The sequence below is a fragment of the Dasypus novemcinctus genome, chromosome 7 (assembly GCF_030445035.2).
Source record: "Dasypus novemcinctus isolate mDasNov1 chromosome 7, mDasNov1.1.hap2, whole genome shotgun sequence".
NCBI lineage: Eukaryota > Metazoa > Chordata > Mammalia > Cingulata > Dasypodidae > Dasypus > Dasypus novemcinctus.
In genome coordinates, this window is record NC_080679.1 from 96,824,958 (window position 1) to 96,841,050 (window position 16,093).

The following is a 16,093-nucleotide window of genomic DNA, read 5'->3' on the forward strand; positions in this document are numbered from 1 at the left end:
TACAAGCACACAATGAACAGACACAGCAAGCACAAACAATGAAGGGGTGGGGAGAAATAAAGAAATAAATTTTTTTTTTTTAATAAAAAAGAAAAACCCTGTAACCCTTGTTCTTTAGCCCTATCTCCAGGTGTCTTGATATCTGATAATAATTGTTTTGTGACTGTAACAACTTTGTGACTCTCCCCAGGTTTGTGCCCCCATTCTGCTGAGCCCCTCCATGTTTACTAAGGAAGGAACCTGAGCCAGCCTCACCACAATTACACATCAGCATAAATTGCTGAGCTTGGATATTACAAATTATCAGGATTACTGCCGTTCTGGGAGGTGTTAGGCCACTATCTTTTGCTACTACACAGGCAAATAACCTCTTTCTCTCTTTGAAACCGGTGTCTCAGAAACAGGCCGTTAGAGTGCATCAGGAGGAAACTCTTTCTCGGTGTCATAATTTGGGAGTAGGGGAAGGAGAATGATAATCATTTCAGAAATTAAATTTCCAATTTCCAGAAGCTGAAAAATAAACAAAAATGAGTTCAATCTTCTTGCTGTAAGACAAGAAAAAAGTGCTTCAGCTTTAAGTTTCTGACTGTAGAATTCAAAGATCTTCTTTTTATGTGTGACAATATATTTTAAGTTAAGAATTTAGGTAATGTCTTCCCCAATAATCAAATTTGAAGGTAAAATGTTATCTGTTGGGGGAAAAAAGAACTTGTAAGAGCTCAAGTCCTCTAAAATCTCCCTCACTTTATAAGCAAGACAGTACAGAGTTGCATTCCCATATCCTTAAATAGGAGGACAGTTACACAGAGATCAGGAAAACTGCTGTGAACAGAAACAGTCATTGCAATAAAGGTCAATAAGCCATATGGGCCATTAGCGTAACCACAGAAATTGATCTGCAGGAACTAGGTAACCTCTTAGAGAATAAGGCCTGAGAGCTGGGCCTCAGATGCCTCATCAACAAAATGAGAGGGCTGAACTAAATTAAATTAGATCTGAAGCCCCTTCCTGATTTCAACTTTTCTGTTTCTACTAATAGCCCAATTTCTCTTCTAATCAATCTTGCACAAAAGTTTTCTTTATCTCTTCACCCACCAAGTCATTACTGGAATGTTCTTACATATGGCCTTTACTCTATATTCTAAACTCAGGCACCTCATTCTTAGATCCAAGCATTAGCTGCCCCCATAATCCTTCCCTTTAGCCAACACCCAATGCAGTCACCAGACCCAACATGCCTGAAAAGATGGGTGACTTCGTTATTTTCTATCCCACTTTCTATATGATAAAAGCCAAATTCCGAAATTCAAAGTGTTCCATTATATGGCCTCTCTTGACCTGATATGTAGGCTTATATTAAATACACACACATATATCAGTTTTAAAACATTATTAAAAACAAAAATCTCAATAGAAAAAAGTTCATAATATCCTTCTGTAAAAAAGTCACTATTTTCATATCTCAAAATTTCTTTTCAATGTCTTCCCATTTGCAAATAGGTGAGAATAAAATTGTACAAATATACAACTTTTTGTCCTACTAGTTACTTAGGAAACATTTTTTCGCATTTCTAAATGACTTTATTTTCTAACGACTCTGAAATATTTCAGCATATTGATCAGGGTCTCCACCACCTCATTTGGTACCTTTGTCCAAATAGGAAAAGGCAAATCTTCTGGGACAGATTAGCAAAAAGCTCTTCTTTGCAGGGCCCAGGATGTGGAGAGCAGAAACCGCCGCCCCCCACCTCCTCAGACAGGCGCCCGTATGCAGAGGACAACTTGTATAGCCCTACGTGGATGCCCTGGTAGTAAAACAGTATCATTTACTGGGCAGGTACATTTGAAGGTAAAATGTTATCTGTAGAAGAAAAAAAGAACTTGTAAGAGCTCAACTCCTCTAAAATCCTGTTAATAAACAGGCAGGATGGCATGGGGAAAAGGGAACAGAGAGGAACTAGGGTCAGAAAATCTTACTTCAAATCCCACCTCCTTCACTTACTGTTAGTCCCTAGGCAAGTTGTTTAACCACTTAGAGACCACAGTTTCCTGTAGGGATAATAAAATTAGTTATTTCATAGAGACACTGTGAAACAGTTATCTGCCATAAAGTAGAAGCTCAATGCTTTTATATCAATGGTATATATACATACATATATACATATACATATATATGCATATATATGCACATTTTTAAAAACTTTCTTAAATTATTTTCATGAAAATCATTGCCAGGAATGGGATTACCATATTAAAATGTATAAACAAGGACCTCAGTTTGAACCTGTCCTCTCTTCATGTAAGTACACTAAATAGAGGACAGACAATGTTCCCTCATGGAATATCATCTCATTAAAAAAATAATTTTGGGGAAAAAACAGGAAAACTCCTATTCTGGGGGAGCTTAAGAAGAAATATTAATAGTATTTCATATACTAAAGGAAATGTGAGTGTTGTTTTCTTCACCATAACTGGTAAGTGTCAGTGGGAATGACTGCAAGCCACCCCTTTCCCAGCTTTGTACATCTGTGACCATCTCTCTTCATTACAGAGCCCTCCACACTCATCACAAACCCTCTGCCCTTGAAAGACCTTTTCCAAACATGCCTGCAGTCTGATATTGGCTTTGCTCATGCTCTTTAGCCTTACCACCACCTGGAGCAGTGTTTCCTTTCTGTGACGACCAACTCTTGCTATCACCCAAAGGCCCAGTTTGAATTCTATCCCTTCCACCAGGCCTTATGTTAGCACTCCACCCCTTTCGCTAAAAACTCAGGGCATTTATTTCTTCTGTCACCTCTTATTCAAGTCTAATGGCATTAATCTTGTTAGTCTCATATTTTACTTTCTCTGGCACCTGAAATCATGCTCCCTTTGTGCTCATAAATCCAACGTGCACTGCAGATATATGCAGCACCACTTAACTTAGCTAGATCTATAGCCATGTTGAAAGTCTAGCTTAATTGAATGCACACCAGGTTCTAAGCTTAAGAGAAAGCACAATCCAGGTGTCCACTGCATCAAAATCACATTTTCACCTCTGGCAACAATGACCAATTTTGATCATTCTGAATACCTTAGATGATACAACTCAAGGTGGCATGTTAAAAAAAAAAAAAAAAGTGCTTAGTAATCAATTCTTACAAGTTAGAAAAAGTCTGAATACAAGAAGGAAAATGTGTGTCAACAGAATTTTGCTTACAAACTTTGTATAACAGAGCATTTTTTTTCCAAACTCCATCTATAAAGTATTTTACATTTCCTTAAATCTCATTTTGTCCATGTTTGACCAATCCTTTTTGCCAAGTGATATAGGAGATGATGATATTATTATCTTGAGATTACAATGAGGGTGCTAAACTATTCATTTGGATATAAAACAAAACTATCATACTATATCATCTCTATAAACTATAAGTAAATACCCTTTTTCTCTTCACAAAAAATGTAATAGTAATAAAAATGCAATATACTTTAAATAATCAAATTCTTAAAATGAGGAATCATAATATGATAACAAACCATATCGGAGTTTAAAGGGCAGTAAGGTTTATCCCAATTCAGGATGATGGTACTAAGCCACAAAGTTATCATATTATAACATGGAAAGCAGTTGTAATACCCTGCCACCATGCACTATAAGCTCCTCAGGTGTCGTTTTCACCCATGACTTACGAGAAGTTCTGGTTTGAAGCCTCATCATCAGTGTGTAAACTGAAGTTGCTCCAGAGGCAACGGGCGGGAGGCAGCCCTAGTGGCATCTGAGCTGAAGATACTCAGGCAGAGAAACCAGTCTGGTGGTGGTGTAAGAGATGAATGAAACCCAGAGGACAAGAAAGGAAAAGTCAAGGAGGAGAAGACAATCAGAAACAAGGGTACAGAAAGAAAAAGAAGGGCAGCAAAAAGCCAAAAAGTGGAGGAAGTGTGGGGAGTAGACAAGGAATGGGGAGAGAAGAGGAGAAAAAACATGTAATCAATCTTTGGGTGTAAGAAAAGCAACATGTACCACATGCCTGTACTTCTGATTCCTGTTTTCATAAGTCACAGGCGCTACCAAATGACCCAATACAGAATCAGAATGCAGGCACCAATCCATGAAGCAAGAGCCAGAACACCATCAGCATGCACTGTTCAAAAACAAAAACAAAAAAATCTAAGATTCAGGGCAACAGGTGACCTGACAGTTAATGCCATGTTGACTTTCTTGAGGTACCAGAACACATGAAGCAGAGCCAAAGGAAATTCAAAATATTCCATTCCTGAGCTTGAAATTGTTCAAACACAAACAGAAGAATGTGATGATGGTTTCTTAGTTGGTCATCTTTGAGCACACTTGCCAACCAAAAATGTCATACAGCTATAGTGTTTTTCAGGATAGCATCTCCAACACATTCTATTTTCCTACTTTTGATCTTCCTTTTCCATTTAAAACAAATTAGGGCAGTCCACCTTGAGCCAGCTGTAAAGTAGGTCAGGCTGGCTTTTGATGATCCTATAGTCCACCTTCCAGGGCCAGGGGTTCCACACTTCCTTGAACCTGGGGTGTTTCCCGTATTTTCCTGACCCTTCCACTCTACCAGAAACACGTTCTCAAAGCAATCTTCCACAATTCAAAACTAGGCGTAATGAATTACTGATCATATAAATAAATCCCTGCTAAAGTGGTAGACAGCCAATACACGCTACTTTCCAAGTAAGGAATGATGGAACACCAAATTAAAATGTACATCATAAATTAAACACCTTACATATAATTATAATTGTACTAATAGTAGGGATTTCATTCAAGTACCAAGGTGATTAGGGAATTCTTCAGGGACAATTTGGTCTTTAACTTTCAAAAGAGCCTGTATCTTCCACTGCCCACATGTAAGGCTGACTTTGGCCTATTGCAAATACCATGAGGGGAATTGGAAACATTGCGAATCACTATTATGGAACCAATTCATTCTAAACCCATTAGTACTTTTGGTATGTCTAAACAAGGGATATTTGAATAGTCTACTGGAAATAGCATATTTAAATGTCAACAACATCTTCAGCAGAACTGGACTTCATTAAAGAATTTTTTTTAACTTTCCATGATCAAAACCCAAGTCAAAGAGACAAGAGGTATTTAAGAGGCTAATGAATACAAAAGGACAAAAAGCCACATATTCACAAGCTTCAACCTGTCACATGGGCTCAACCGTAAAGGCCCACTACCCATGGTAATCTTACAACACTTAGAGAAACAATGACCACTTGCCAAACCATGCTTGAAATAAGTGAGATACATTTTTCAAGCCGTAAAGGTAGGCAACATTTGGGGGGAAAAAAGGTCTTATCAATAACATATTTTGTTAAACCCCGGGCACACAGAAACTCTTAGGAACTTTGCTCTAGATGATATCTCTATCTTGAAAAGCAGGACATTTTTGTGCTGTTTTGTTTTTTGTTTTAATTTTATTTAGGAGTTTTAGTTTACTATTGATGTACAATGAACTCCAAGTGTGGCACCTGGCAAATTACAGATGCTCACTTACTTTCCAATGAATGAATGGCTGTAGGTATGAGCGGCTAAGAACCTCAGGGACATGCACCCATTAGTGGTACAGGGAGCGGCATTCCTCCTCCCTCAGCACGGGGCGATTTCAGCCAGAAGAGACTAAACAGGGAATCGGGCCTTAGGAGGAAATAGAAAGTTTACAATCGAAGCACACCGAACTGAAGGAACACTGCTTAGAGGCATCGTTAATAAAAGTTATCGTTGCAGCTTCCCGTGCCTAGTTGCAGCTTCCCGTGCCTATCGCTAATATGACCACACCTGAGCTCCCACTGGAGGAAGGGGCAGGAAGAGAAGGGCACGGATTGCAACAAGGGGCTCTTCAGGTCCTCAAATCCCAATGAGCTGTCTCTACCCAGGAAGCAGTGCCTAAGTTACAATGTCAACACCTACCCGGTTTCAGAAACGTATCTGCTTACGGAGACTACCCTGGGGAATCAGGAGGTAACTGATTCCAGTTGTTCTGAAAGATTCCAGTTGGTAACTGACTTTTCACCTTCTGTGCCAAAAGAAGGTGTGGTGTTTCCAGGAAGCTATTTGAAGAGGCAGAGCACTACCCTAGTGGCGATCCCATGAACACCTGAAGAAACAGTCATCAAGGCAAGACACACCGATACCTCGCTGACAGTCATCAGAAGAAGTGAGCAGCCCTCCTACTCCAAGCCTATCCTCCAGGTTTGCCTCCTGATTAAAGGAACTTACCGAAGCGCAGAATGCCTTCCTGAGCGGGACGTGCTGCTGCCCACGGGTGAGGGCAGGTTGCTGCCTCTGTGCAGGTCCTCGATGGACCGACTCCAGGGCTTTGCTTTGTCCATCGAGCTCTCCACAGTGCTTTCTACACTTTCAGAGTCAAACCTAAAGCAAAATCGAAATGCCACTGAAGACTTAAAAATTCAGTCACACCAACACAACTTGCTCCTATTTCACATCTGCACCTTAATATGGGAAGTCTTTGCAAACAAAGAAAACTAAACGGAGAACAGAAAAGAATGTCCACAGACTCGGTGTTAGCTTCAAAAACAAAGAATGACAAATACTGGGCCTGACAAAAGAATAACTAAAAACCAGTGAAAATTAAATAGATTCGTATCTTGCCATATGGCTTGTTAACTTAATTTCTAAGCACAGCAATGGTGGAAGGGGGGAAAAAAAAAGAACTTACAGCTGTCTTCATTTTGCTTTAACAAGTCAATATGTTAGGCTTATACTAATGTATTCCTACCCATCAATTTCCACTGAGCATTTTCTCCTAGTGTGTTGGCAAGTGTACTTTTCCAACCATATGTGATACATTACTATCGAAGTTATGGATTTACTTTGATTTGGAATCTCTTCCCAATGTGGTGCTCTTTAAAGTAAGACTGTTGTTTCTCTGGCATTTTTTGAGGTTATTACTCATGTTAACCATGTTAGAATAAATGGCAAGTTAAGCTGATCATTCTTGTATAATTTTAGGAACAAAGTTTTAAAACAGACAGCCCTTTGTGCTCTGCACATTGCCCCCCCCACCCAAAGTCAGTAACCCTGTTTTCTCAAAAAGAATATTTTATTGTTTCTATCCATAAGTTCATCAAACAACATCTGATCATCCAGTAGAGCAAACAGAAGGCTGCTTCAAAATACCTATGATTAATATCCTCAGGAAGATTTTAGAAGATATTACAGAAGACAAAGCATACTAGAAATAAAAAACATGACAGCCAAAATTAAATATTTTGTTAAAATGGTCATCTGAAACCGAGGTGGTGATGGCCATCTATTAAATGCTAATAAATCAAAGTGTCAAGGGTCAACATACAAGTCAAAGCATGGCTCTTATCACAGACAATTTTGTCCTACCTTTGGATGCAAGAAGCATAGATTAAAGAGGATGATGTAGGGAAACAAATAGAACCTTACACACGACAAATAGAAGCCTATAATAGAGATTGGGGAGAGAAAGCTGAGGGGGGCAACCCAAGTTGAAGAAGGGTGCCTCAGAGGTCATTCATGTGCTTACCCCCTCACCAATCACTCTGCAGCCACCCATCGTTCAGTGCTCGTGTCCCTCTCTGCTCACCCCCTCCCTCTCAAGAGGCAGAAAACGGAAGGCTCGCCATAGGGAGTGCATCCATTTTAGAGATAGAGTGTGAGCCTGCTGTCTCACATTCAGTGGGCTAGGAAATAGCTATGTGACAAAGAATGTTAAGGAATCTTTTCTGCAGATTAGTTTCAAGAAAGAAGGTACATATATACCTACTATTTACCTAATTAAAGCAAAACAGAACCAAAACTTTTAAGCAAAGACTGGGTATGTAATGGAAAACTAATGCCACAAAAACAAAGGTATGCGATTAGGAAACAAGACCTGTGAGTCCTAATCTTGGTGGCAACTTTCTTACCCTGTAGACTAAAAGAATTCCCTCATGCTAAGTAGCACTACCTTCCCCCACCGGTCCTATGGGAAGGCAAATTTGAGAAAGCTGGTTTAAAAGTCCTACTATGATGTGTAGCTAAAGGACTAATTACAGCAAACAAAATAACATGCCATCTTTTCCATTATTCTGAAAAATATTTAATCCTTCCTTAATTCCAAAAATATTACTTTAGATTTTGAAATATGACATTAAGTGATATTACTGTTTTGTCACATAATATGAAGTGCAAAGGAGATTAGCTGTTTTTGATGTAATAAAGATAGATAAGAAACATCCTTTGGAAGAGCATGTTATAAAAACTAGGATTATATTTCAGAGGATAATTTCTCAGGAAGATAAGGCCTTGTTAGTCGGTTTTTTCTTTGTCCTATATAATATACGAAAGGTAACAAAACAGAAACTCACTAAACCAATTTCTGTTAACACTTTAGTTTCTGCATCTATAAGGTAGGAATAATTACAGCTTTCTCCTCACAAATTCTCAGGAAGCGAGAAGATTAATAAGATAACATCTTAGTTAGGTCTTAGGACTTTTTCAGAGGATGAAATTATAAAAAATACAGCTTTTAAAAGAAAAGCTGAGGGAATAAACAACTACCCGGGCTGCAATGCCTTTCTGCCAAAATAAAAGTATAATATTATTTCCTCAATCTTATGTATGAAAGTATATCTGTATGCACTGGAATTTTTAAAATTAATTTGGAAACGTGCAGAAGAGAGTGTCTCATTCCAATGTACACCTTTCAGTCGCATTGTAAATAGTTCCAGAAGCTTAGCAAATGGAAAAATTTTATGAAATAGCACAAACAAGGTTAAATAAGTTAATATTTTATCCTATTTTGCCTCAGTATTCTTCCCCCTCAGCTTGTGGAGGAAGGTCAAAACAATACACGTACATATATATAAAGTAAAAAGGGAAAGGCTCTTTTTCTTTTTTCTGTCTTTTTTTTTTTTTTTTTTTTTGGCCCTTTCTTCCACTCCATGCTGTGTTTGGTATTTATTTTTTGCATCTTTTTCTATGAATTTACTAGCATATAAAAATGTTATGCACATCTTTTTTTTTTAATACAAAGGGACTCACTCTTTTATAACTTGGTTTATTCACTTAAAAATATGTCATAAACCACTTTTCAATATCTGCAAGAGTTTTCTATTGTATGGAAATATGTAACTTAAGCCCTAAAGAAAATATTTCTTTCTAAAATAAGGCCTCTGCATGGGTGATTTTTAATCACCTGTTTTATTTCCACCTTAAAGACGTTTCTAATTCCAATTACATCATTTGTTTTTAGTTACCCAAACAGAAACAAACTTCCTTCAACACTACCACATCCGCTTCCGGGCCCCTTCCTCAACTACACTGTATAATTTTCCCACTGAGTTGCATTTTCTGTGCCCGAATTAAACTCAAAGCCAAACAAGTCCAGTTTTACTTACGTGACTGCATACTGCGCAAACGACAGGTATTCCACCAGAACATCGAGACCTTTGTTTTCTTCATTCAAAAACTCTCGTACCCATCTGTTAAAAAAACAACAGCATTGGAAAGGTTCATTTGATACTCTGCTGAGAAAAGGATACCATGGAAAGTGTTTTTCTACAGGAAACATTCATTGCTGAGAGGAAAGAGGGAGCAAGGCTTAATTGTTTCACAGGAGTTAGGAGCATGAGATACGGCACATGAGGTACACAAAGAAGAGCCATACCAAGAAAACCACATTGTGAATGAATACGGGGCCACAACATTGTGAACATAACTAACAGCACTGAATTATATTTGAATGGGGTTAAAAGGAGAAAGGTTAGGTTGTATATAAGGGACTAGAACACAAATTTTTTAAAAATCCATGGAACTACACAAACACAGAGTGAGCCCTAAGTTAAACCACAGATCACAGTTAATAGACCAATTACAAAAACGTGCTTTCATCAGTTGTAACAATTGTACCAAACCAATGCAAGCTGTTAACACTAGGGTGGTATATTGGAATCCTGTCTTTTATGTATGATTGGTTGTTCTGCAGATCCATAACTCTTCTAATAAAAAAAAGCATAAGGGTCAAAATGTGTGCATGTGCCATATTTGCATTTTACTGTTTAGAAGACTTAAGATAAGCTATAAGAAGGTTTCAAAAAAAGGAACTTGCTAAAAGTACTCTTTCTACCACAATTGATTCTCAGTTGGTTAGCTGAAAGAGTCAAGATTTCACAGGAATGAGGCAGACTGGGGACGTGACAACATAACCACTGAAATCCAGGCATGATTCCAAATCCACATTCATCTCCTTCTTGGCACACTAAGTTAGAGAAACCACAAAACTAGCCAATGGGAAACCAGTGTTTATGGGCTTCTGGAAATTCAATAGGTATAATGATTTGCTTAATTTTTTCCATGAATATCAAAGGCTTTTCAAAAGCTTGAAGGCACCACACACCATCATCAAGGCCAAGGAATAACAAATATCTTTTTTTTTAAAAATTCAATTTTAAGTAATACCATCTTGCATTTGAATGATATTTAACATTTCATGGAGAGTGTTTATACATTTTTATCTGTTCTTCATAACAGTTTGTGACGCCAACAAACAGCTGAGTAAAAAGGCCTACTTCTGTTACTGAAAGGACACGGGGGACACTCTTGCCAGTGGTACCCTAGAAGGGTAGCCTTCCTCCAGGGACACCAAGGCACAAAGGTGTACCAGCCCCAGGCACTATCACTGCTGGCCATCAGAACAGCAGCAGGGCAGCCCCAGGGGAGCCTTGAAGGATGAGTAAGCCCGTGAGTCTTTTGTCTTAAAGGAGGAAGGAACCCATTTGGGAAGGTTGTTTTACTATTTTGTGTCTTGGGGTTTTTGTTGGTTAGCTGGTTTTTGTTTTATTGCCAAGCTCATTCTTTCTTTCTTTCTTTTTTAAAGATTTTTTTAATTTATCCACCGCCCTCGCCCCCCCCACACCCAGTTGCCTGCTCTCTGTGTCCATTCGCTGTGTGTTCTTCTGTAACCGCTTCTATCCTTATCAGCGGCACTGGGAATCTGTGTTTCTTTTTGTTGCATCATCTTGTTGTGTCAGCTCTCCATGTGAGCGGTGTCATTCTTGCGCAGGCTGCACTTTCTTTCGCACTGGGGGGCTCTCCTTAAGGGGCGCACTCCTTGCACCTGGAGCTCCCCTACATGCGGACACTCTGCGTGGAAATGCACTCTTTGCGGGCATCAGCACAGCTCCACATGGGTCAAAGAGGCCCGGGGTTTGAACCATGGACCTCCCATGTGGTAGGCCCTATCCACAGGGCCAAGTCCACTTCCCTCATTCTTTCTACTAGCCTGTCATCTCGGGAATGTAAATGCAGATCTGTAGGTAATTCCAGGAGAATTAGACAGCTTGCCTCCTATCTTCTCCACAGTGCCTCAAGATGGCCACCATAAAAGCCACATGTGAGCGGGTAACTTTCAATTTAAAGGAGACCTAGAGTGGCAACATGAGCAAAGAAAGCACCACCAGTTAAGTCTCACAGGGTGGCTGTGCTATGAAATCTAAACAAAACTAACAAGGCTGGCTACCGGTCAAAGCTGAAGCAGATGTTTCAAAACAGCCACAAGAGATGATCTCATAGAATCTGCTTCTAGGTACTTCTTTTTTTGTTTATTTATTTTAATTACCTCCTATGTTGCTAGGCCTCAGGAGGCACTGGACATGTTTTAATGCTGATAATTAGAAGTTTAGAAATAGTATTCTTTTTTTTCTTTTTGCAGGTTGCAGGAACTCATTAGCAAAAATCAGACAACTAGGTGCTCTTTAAATTCAAGCCCCTTAGCTTCTTTTAGGCTTTTCCATTGGTCTGGCCTTTTGGCTCTGATTGCATGATTTGAACTAGCTCCTGCAAGGGTGAGGGTGGGAGACACAGCAGAAACCCCCAGGGCTGGGCATGGGGGTCATCTTTTTAATATGAAAAGGATCCAACTTTTAAGGACAGTCTCCACTTCGGATATCCTATTTCAGTAGCCCAAAAGAAAACTAATTTGGGAGTTGAGAAAAACAGTCACTGCAGTCCCTTCTGTTAAATTTCCAGGCACTGTCTGTACAGTGACAGATGGTCCACACACCCTCAGGACCTGCAACTGTCTAAGCCACTGGCACTTCCACCTCACCTACAAAGTTCAGCCACCAACTGAACAGGAGGCAAATGATACATGGATGAGAAAATAAAATAAGTGAGGAAAAGCCAAATACAGCCAGAGCTACAATTCTCTTGACTCAAAATTCTAATATACATATATCCCAATGCAGGGAAATAGAGTATTGATTGGCTTCTCCTACTGCACCAATGCCTCCACCCTCACTTGCTGACACTGAATAAAGTGCCTTAAAGACAATTTTTAAAATCAAAGGAAGGAGTTAGCTGCTCAGTTCCTAAAAAGTCTGTTCAAATATAACATATTCCTGCCTCTGGTTTAATTTGATGCAGCAAGTCTATTTTTCGAAAATATACATCCTCCCTGGGTGTTTGATCTCGCCCTCATACCCATGGGTGGTTTAGAAAAGAATAGTTTTAAATCGTTCAGGTTGGCTAACTAAATCCCTTTGTCAAGTGATACCAAGGTAGGAGGACCATTTCAGCAATAAGGCCGTGACCTGTGAGAAAAAATTAGTCTTCACTCTTTCCTGCCCCGTGCCCCAGTCCCCATCCTTCCCCCTGTGGGATATTGTTTGGGAGAGAACAGAGGTGAGGGTGAACGTCTGTGGAATTGAAAGAGTATGGCAAAAAATAGGTACAGATGAGAAAAGGGCAACTTCCAAAGCCCTATCTTAAGTCAAAAGGCATAGAAAGAAGATAGATGCCTCATTCTGCAAATTTATGTATATAATCATATAATGAATGTATCTTAAGTTTAGGGCTTCTATAATAAATTATTTCCTCTTTCACCTCTGTCCATGCTACACAGAATTTCCAATATGCAAATGGTTTCAAATTGGGTGATTGCAGGGTTTGTAAAGTTGAATTATTTCTGCCTCTGGCAGCATGTATTACTTACTCAGCACCTCACAGATAATTACATATGTTATAAATTTGAATTTAAGCAAATTCTACATCATACGCTTTGGAACAGGAAAAGACAGGGATAATGAAAACATAGCTCTGGAAAAAATGGATTCAGGGAAGGGATCTAAATGCAGATGCCAACAGTCACTGTTTTACTGGAGACTGGTCAAAGCTTTGTTTCGGAGTTGCTGTTGTTCTGTATCGTCCACTGCCAATCTTAGAACCTCATTTCTTCATCTGAAAAGTGAAGTCTCAATGGACACTTTCAGCTTTAAATGTCCAAGAACAAGCAAAGCTGCTCCCAAACGCACATGGCAAAGCAACAAACAGTACATCCCATTTGCTGATCTCCTTTGGAGAGGTCTCACAGGCATAAAGTGGGAACAGCGGTTGCTGAAAAATCATGAAAAGCAAAGAAAGGAGATAAGCATCACCCAGATTCACCACTAGTTACCAAATTTGCTCTGTGAGGAAGCATCACAAATTATTTCTCAAAATGTAGCCCACATACCACTATGATCCCCAAGATCCTCTCAAGGGATCATGACGTTAAAACTATTTTCCAAAAAATTAGGATGTTAGTTGCTATTTTCACTGTGTTTTCTCACTGATGGTGCAAAAGGAATATCGGATAAAACTGTGGCCAAAGTATAAGTACATATTGTAAACTTCGCCCTGTGCAGCTAGGTTTTCTAAAAAGCCAGCTTCACTTAGGAATGGCCTTGATGGATAAAAATTGTTATTAATAAAGCTTGGACTTGAGTACACATCTTTTTAGTTTTCTATGTGACAAAATGCTAAGTCCACATAAACATTTTTGCTGTATACCTAAGCACCATGGTTGTCTCCAGGAAAAGCACGTGTGCAGTTGTTTGAGCTGCAAACTAAACTTGCCACTCTTTTGCTTGGAATGACTTTTTGCTTACAAAAATGACTCATTTCTGGTTAGTTGGCAGACATTTTCTCGAAAATGAATGAAGTGAGCCAGTTATTTCAAGGAAAACAACTGACAACGAGATTTCAAGCAAAAAATCAGAATTCTGGAAAACTTGTATTCACCAACACGAGCTTGACAATTTCCCAATACTTAAAATATATTGATGAGAACACTAATTATTAAATGTGATTTTTAATTATATAATTAAGTATGTCAACATCTTAAATATCAGACTAACTCATTGAAGCAATCATTCTAAATGACCAATGCATGATATTACAATATCACATATAGATAAAAAAAGACATTCAAAATGCCAGATAGCAAAACAGATTTTAATATAACAGAGTCTAGAAAGTTCATTGATATGGCTTCAGATTCCACAATGCAATTGCCTATAAGAAATTACTACTAGTTTAATTTTGGTGTAATATCAAAGACGAATCTATTAATTATCGAAAAGGCTATTTAAAACTCTTCCTTTGTCCAAACTATGTATGTATACGTGTCTCAGCTTTTCTTCATGTTGATCAAAAGAACATACCACATAGGAAACGGACTTGGCCCAGTGGTTAGGGCATCCGTCTACCACATGGGAGGTCCGCGGTTCAAACCCTGGGCCTCCTTGACCCGTGTGGTGCTGGCCCATGTGCAGTCCTGACGCACACAAGGAGTGCCTTGCCATGCAGGGGTATCCCCCGCGTAGGGAGCCCCACACGCAAGGAGTGCGGCCTGTAAGGAGAGCCCCCCAGTGCTAAAGAAAGTGTAGCCTGCCCAAGATTGGCGCCGCACACACAGAGAGCTGACATAACAAGATGACACAACAAAAAGAAACACAGATTCCCGGTGCCACTGATAAGGACAGAAGTGGTCCCAGAACAAAGAGCAAATGGACACAGAGAGCAGACAACTAGGGAGGCAATAAATAAATAAATCTTAAAAAAAAAAAAAGAACATACCAAAAGAAACTGAATGTAGACACAGATATGAGAATTCAGCTGCCTATTAACCAGATAGTAAAGGTATTTGAAAATATATAAAATAATGGACTCTTGCAACTAACTTTTTTTTTGCTTTGGTAAATAATTATTTTTCATCAAATACATTATTTGTATTAACATACAAGTTTATTATTTTTAAATGACTTTATAAATAAATATAAATTTATCAGTTTTAATTTCTAAATGATAAATACTAATATACACAACCTATATAAACAAAAACTTATTGGGATTCTCAATAACTCTAGAGGGATTCTGTGACAGTTTGAAATTTCTTTATGAATCCCAAAAACGATTATACTTTTGAACTAATCCATTTCTGTGGGTGTGAGACCCCTTGATTGCATTAGATTTAGTTAAGGGAGCTTGCTTAGATCACTTGATTAGATCGCTTTTGATTGGACTACATCAGTGAGGCATGACTCAGTTTGGGTCTCCAACCTCTCGCTGGGTCTTCCATAAACTGAGAATATGCAGAAAAAGGAAGCTGCCATTTTGATCCTGCAATGTGTGAAACGAAACTCAAGGAACTCTAGATCCTTGAGATCCTCAAGGATCTCAGATGAAGCTGAGGCATGAAGTCCCCCAGAGGCTGGGTGCAATAGAGCAGCTCAAGGCTGAAGAGACAAGCCAAATGCCCAAGTGCCCACAACTGGGCTTAGGAAGAAAGTGGAGCAGCCAAGGCTGAGAGAAGAGGTCTGAAATGAGACAGACTGTATGCCTGATTGTCCACAGGTGACCTCCAGGAGACAACAGATTTTGGAGGGGAAGGCAGGGACACCTTGGCAGAGATGGTCGCCATCTTGACTCACCACGTAGCAGGATGCCAGGAATACCACTAGCTGACTTTGGGAAGAAAGTTTATCTGCTGATACCTTGACTTGAACATTTCACAACCTCAGAACTTTAAGCTTTTAACCTTAATAAATTTCCCATTATAAAAGTCAACCCATTTCTGGAACTTTGCATTGGTAGCCTTTGGCAAAGTAAGGCAGGTCCTGAGACCAAAAACTGTTGGTTTAATATACTGGTTTTAGATTCGGTCATACCTAAATTCAAATTTCAGTGCTTCTAAGTTGCATGATCAATAGCTGACCTCATCCATAAAAGAGGTGTTCGGAGTAAAGGGATGATGATAAAAAAGACTTTTCTAAG

At 39.1% G+C, this 16,093-nt stretch overlaps 1 protein-coding gene across 1 annotated transcript in view; it reads right to left on the reverse strand.

The window, feature by feature from the left end:
• Positions 1–16,093, reverse strand: part of FMNL2 (formin like 2) — a 346,942-nt gene that overhangs the window by 86,968 nt on the left and 243,881 nt on the right. Inside the window, 2 exon segments of the mRNA XM_071216434.1 lie at positions 6,248–6,400; positions 9,400–9,483. Of these exon segments, the coding sequence (XP_071072535.1) occupies positions 6,248–6,400; positions 9,400–9,483 (237 nt within the window).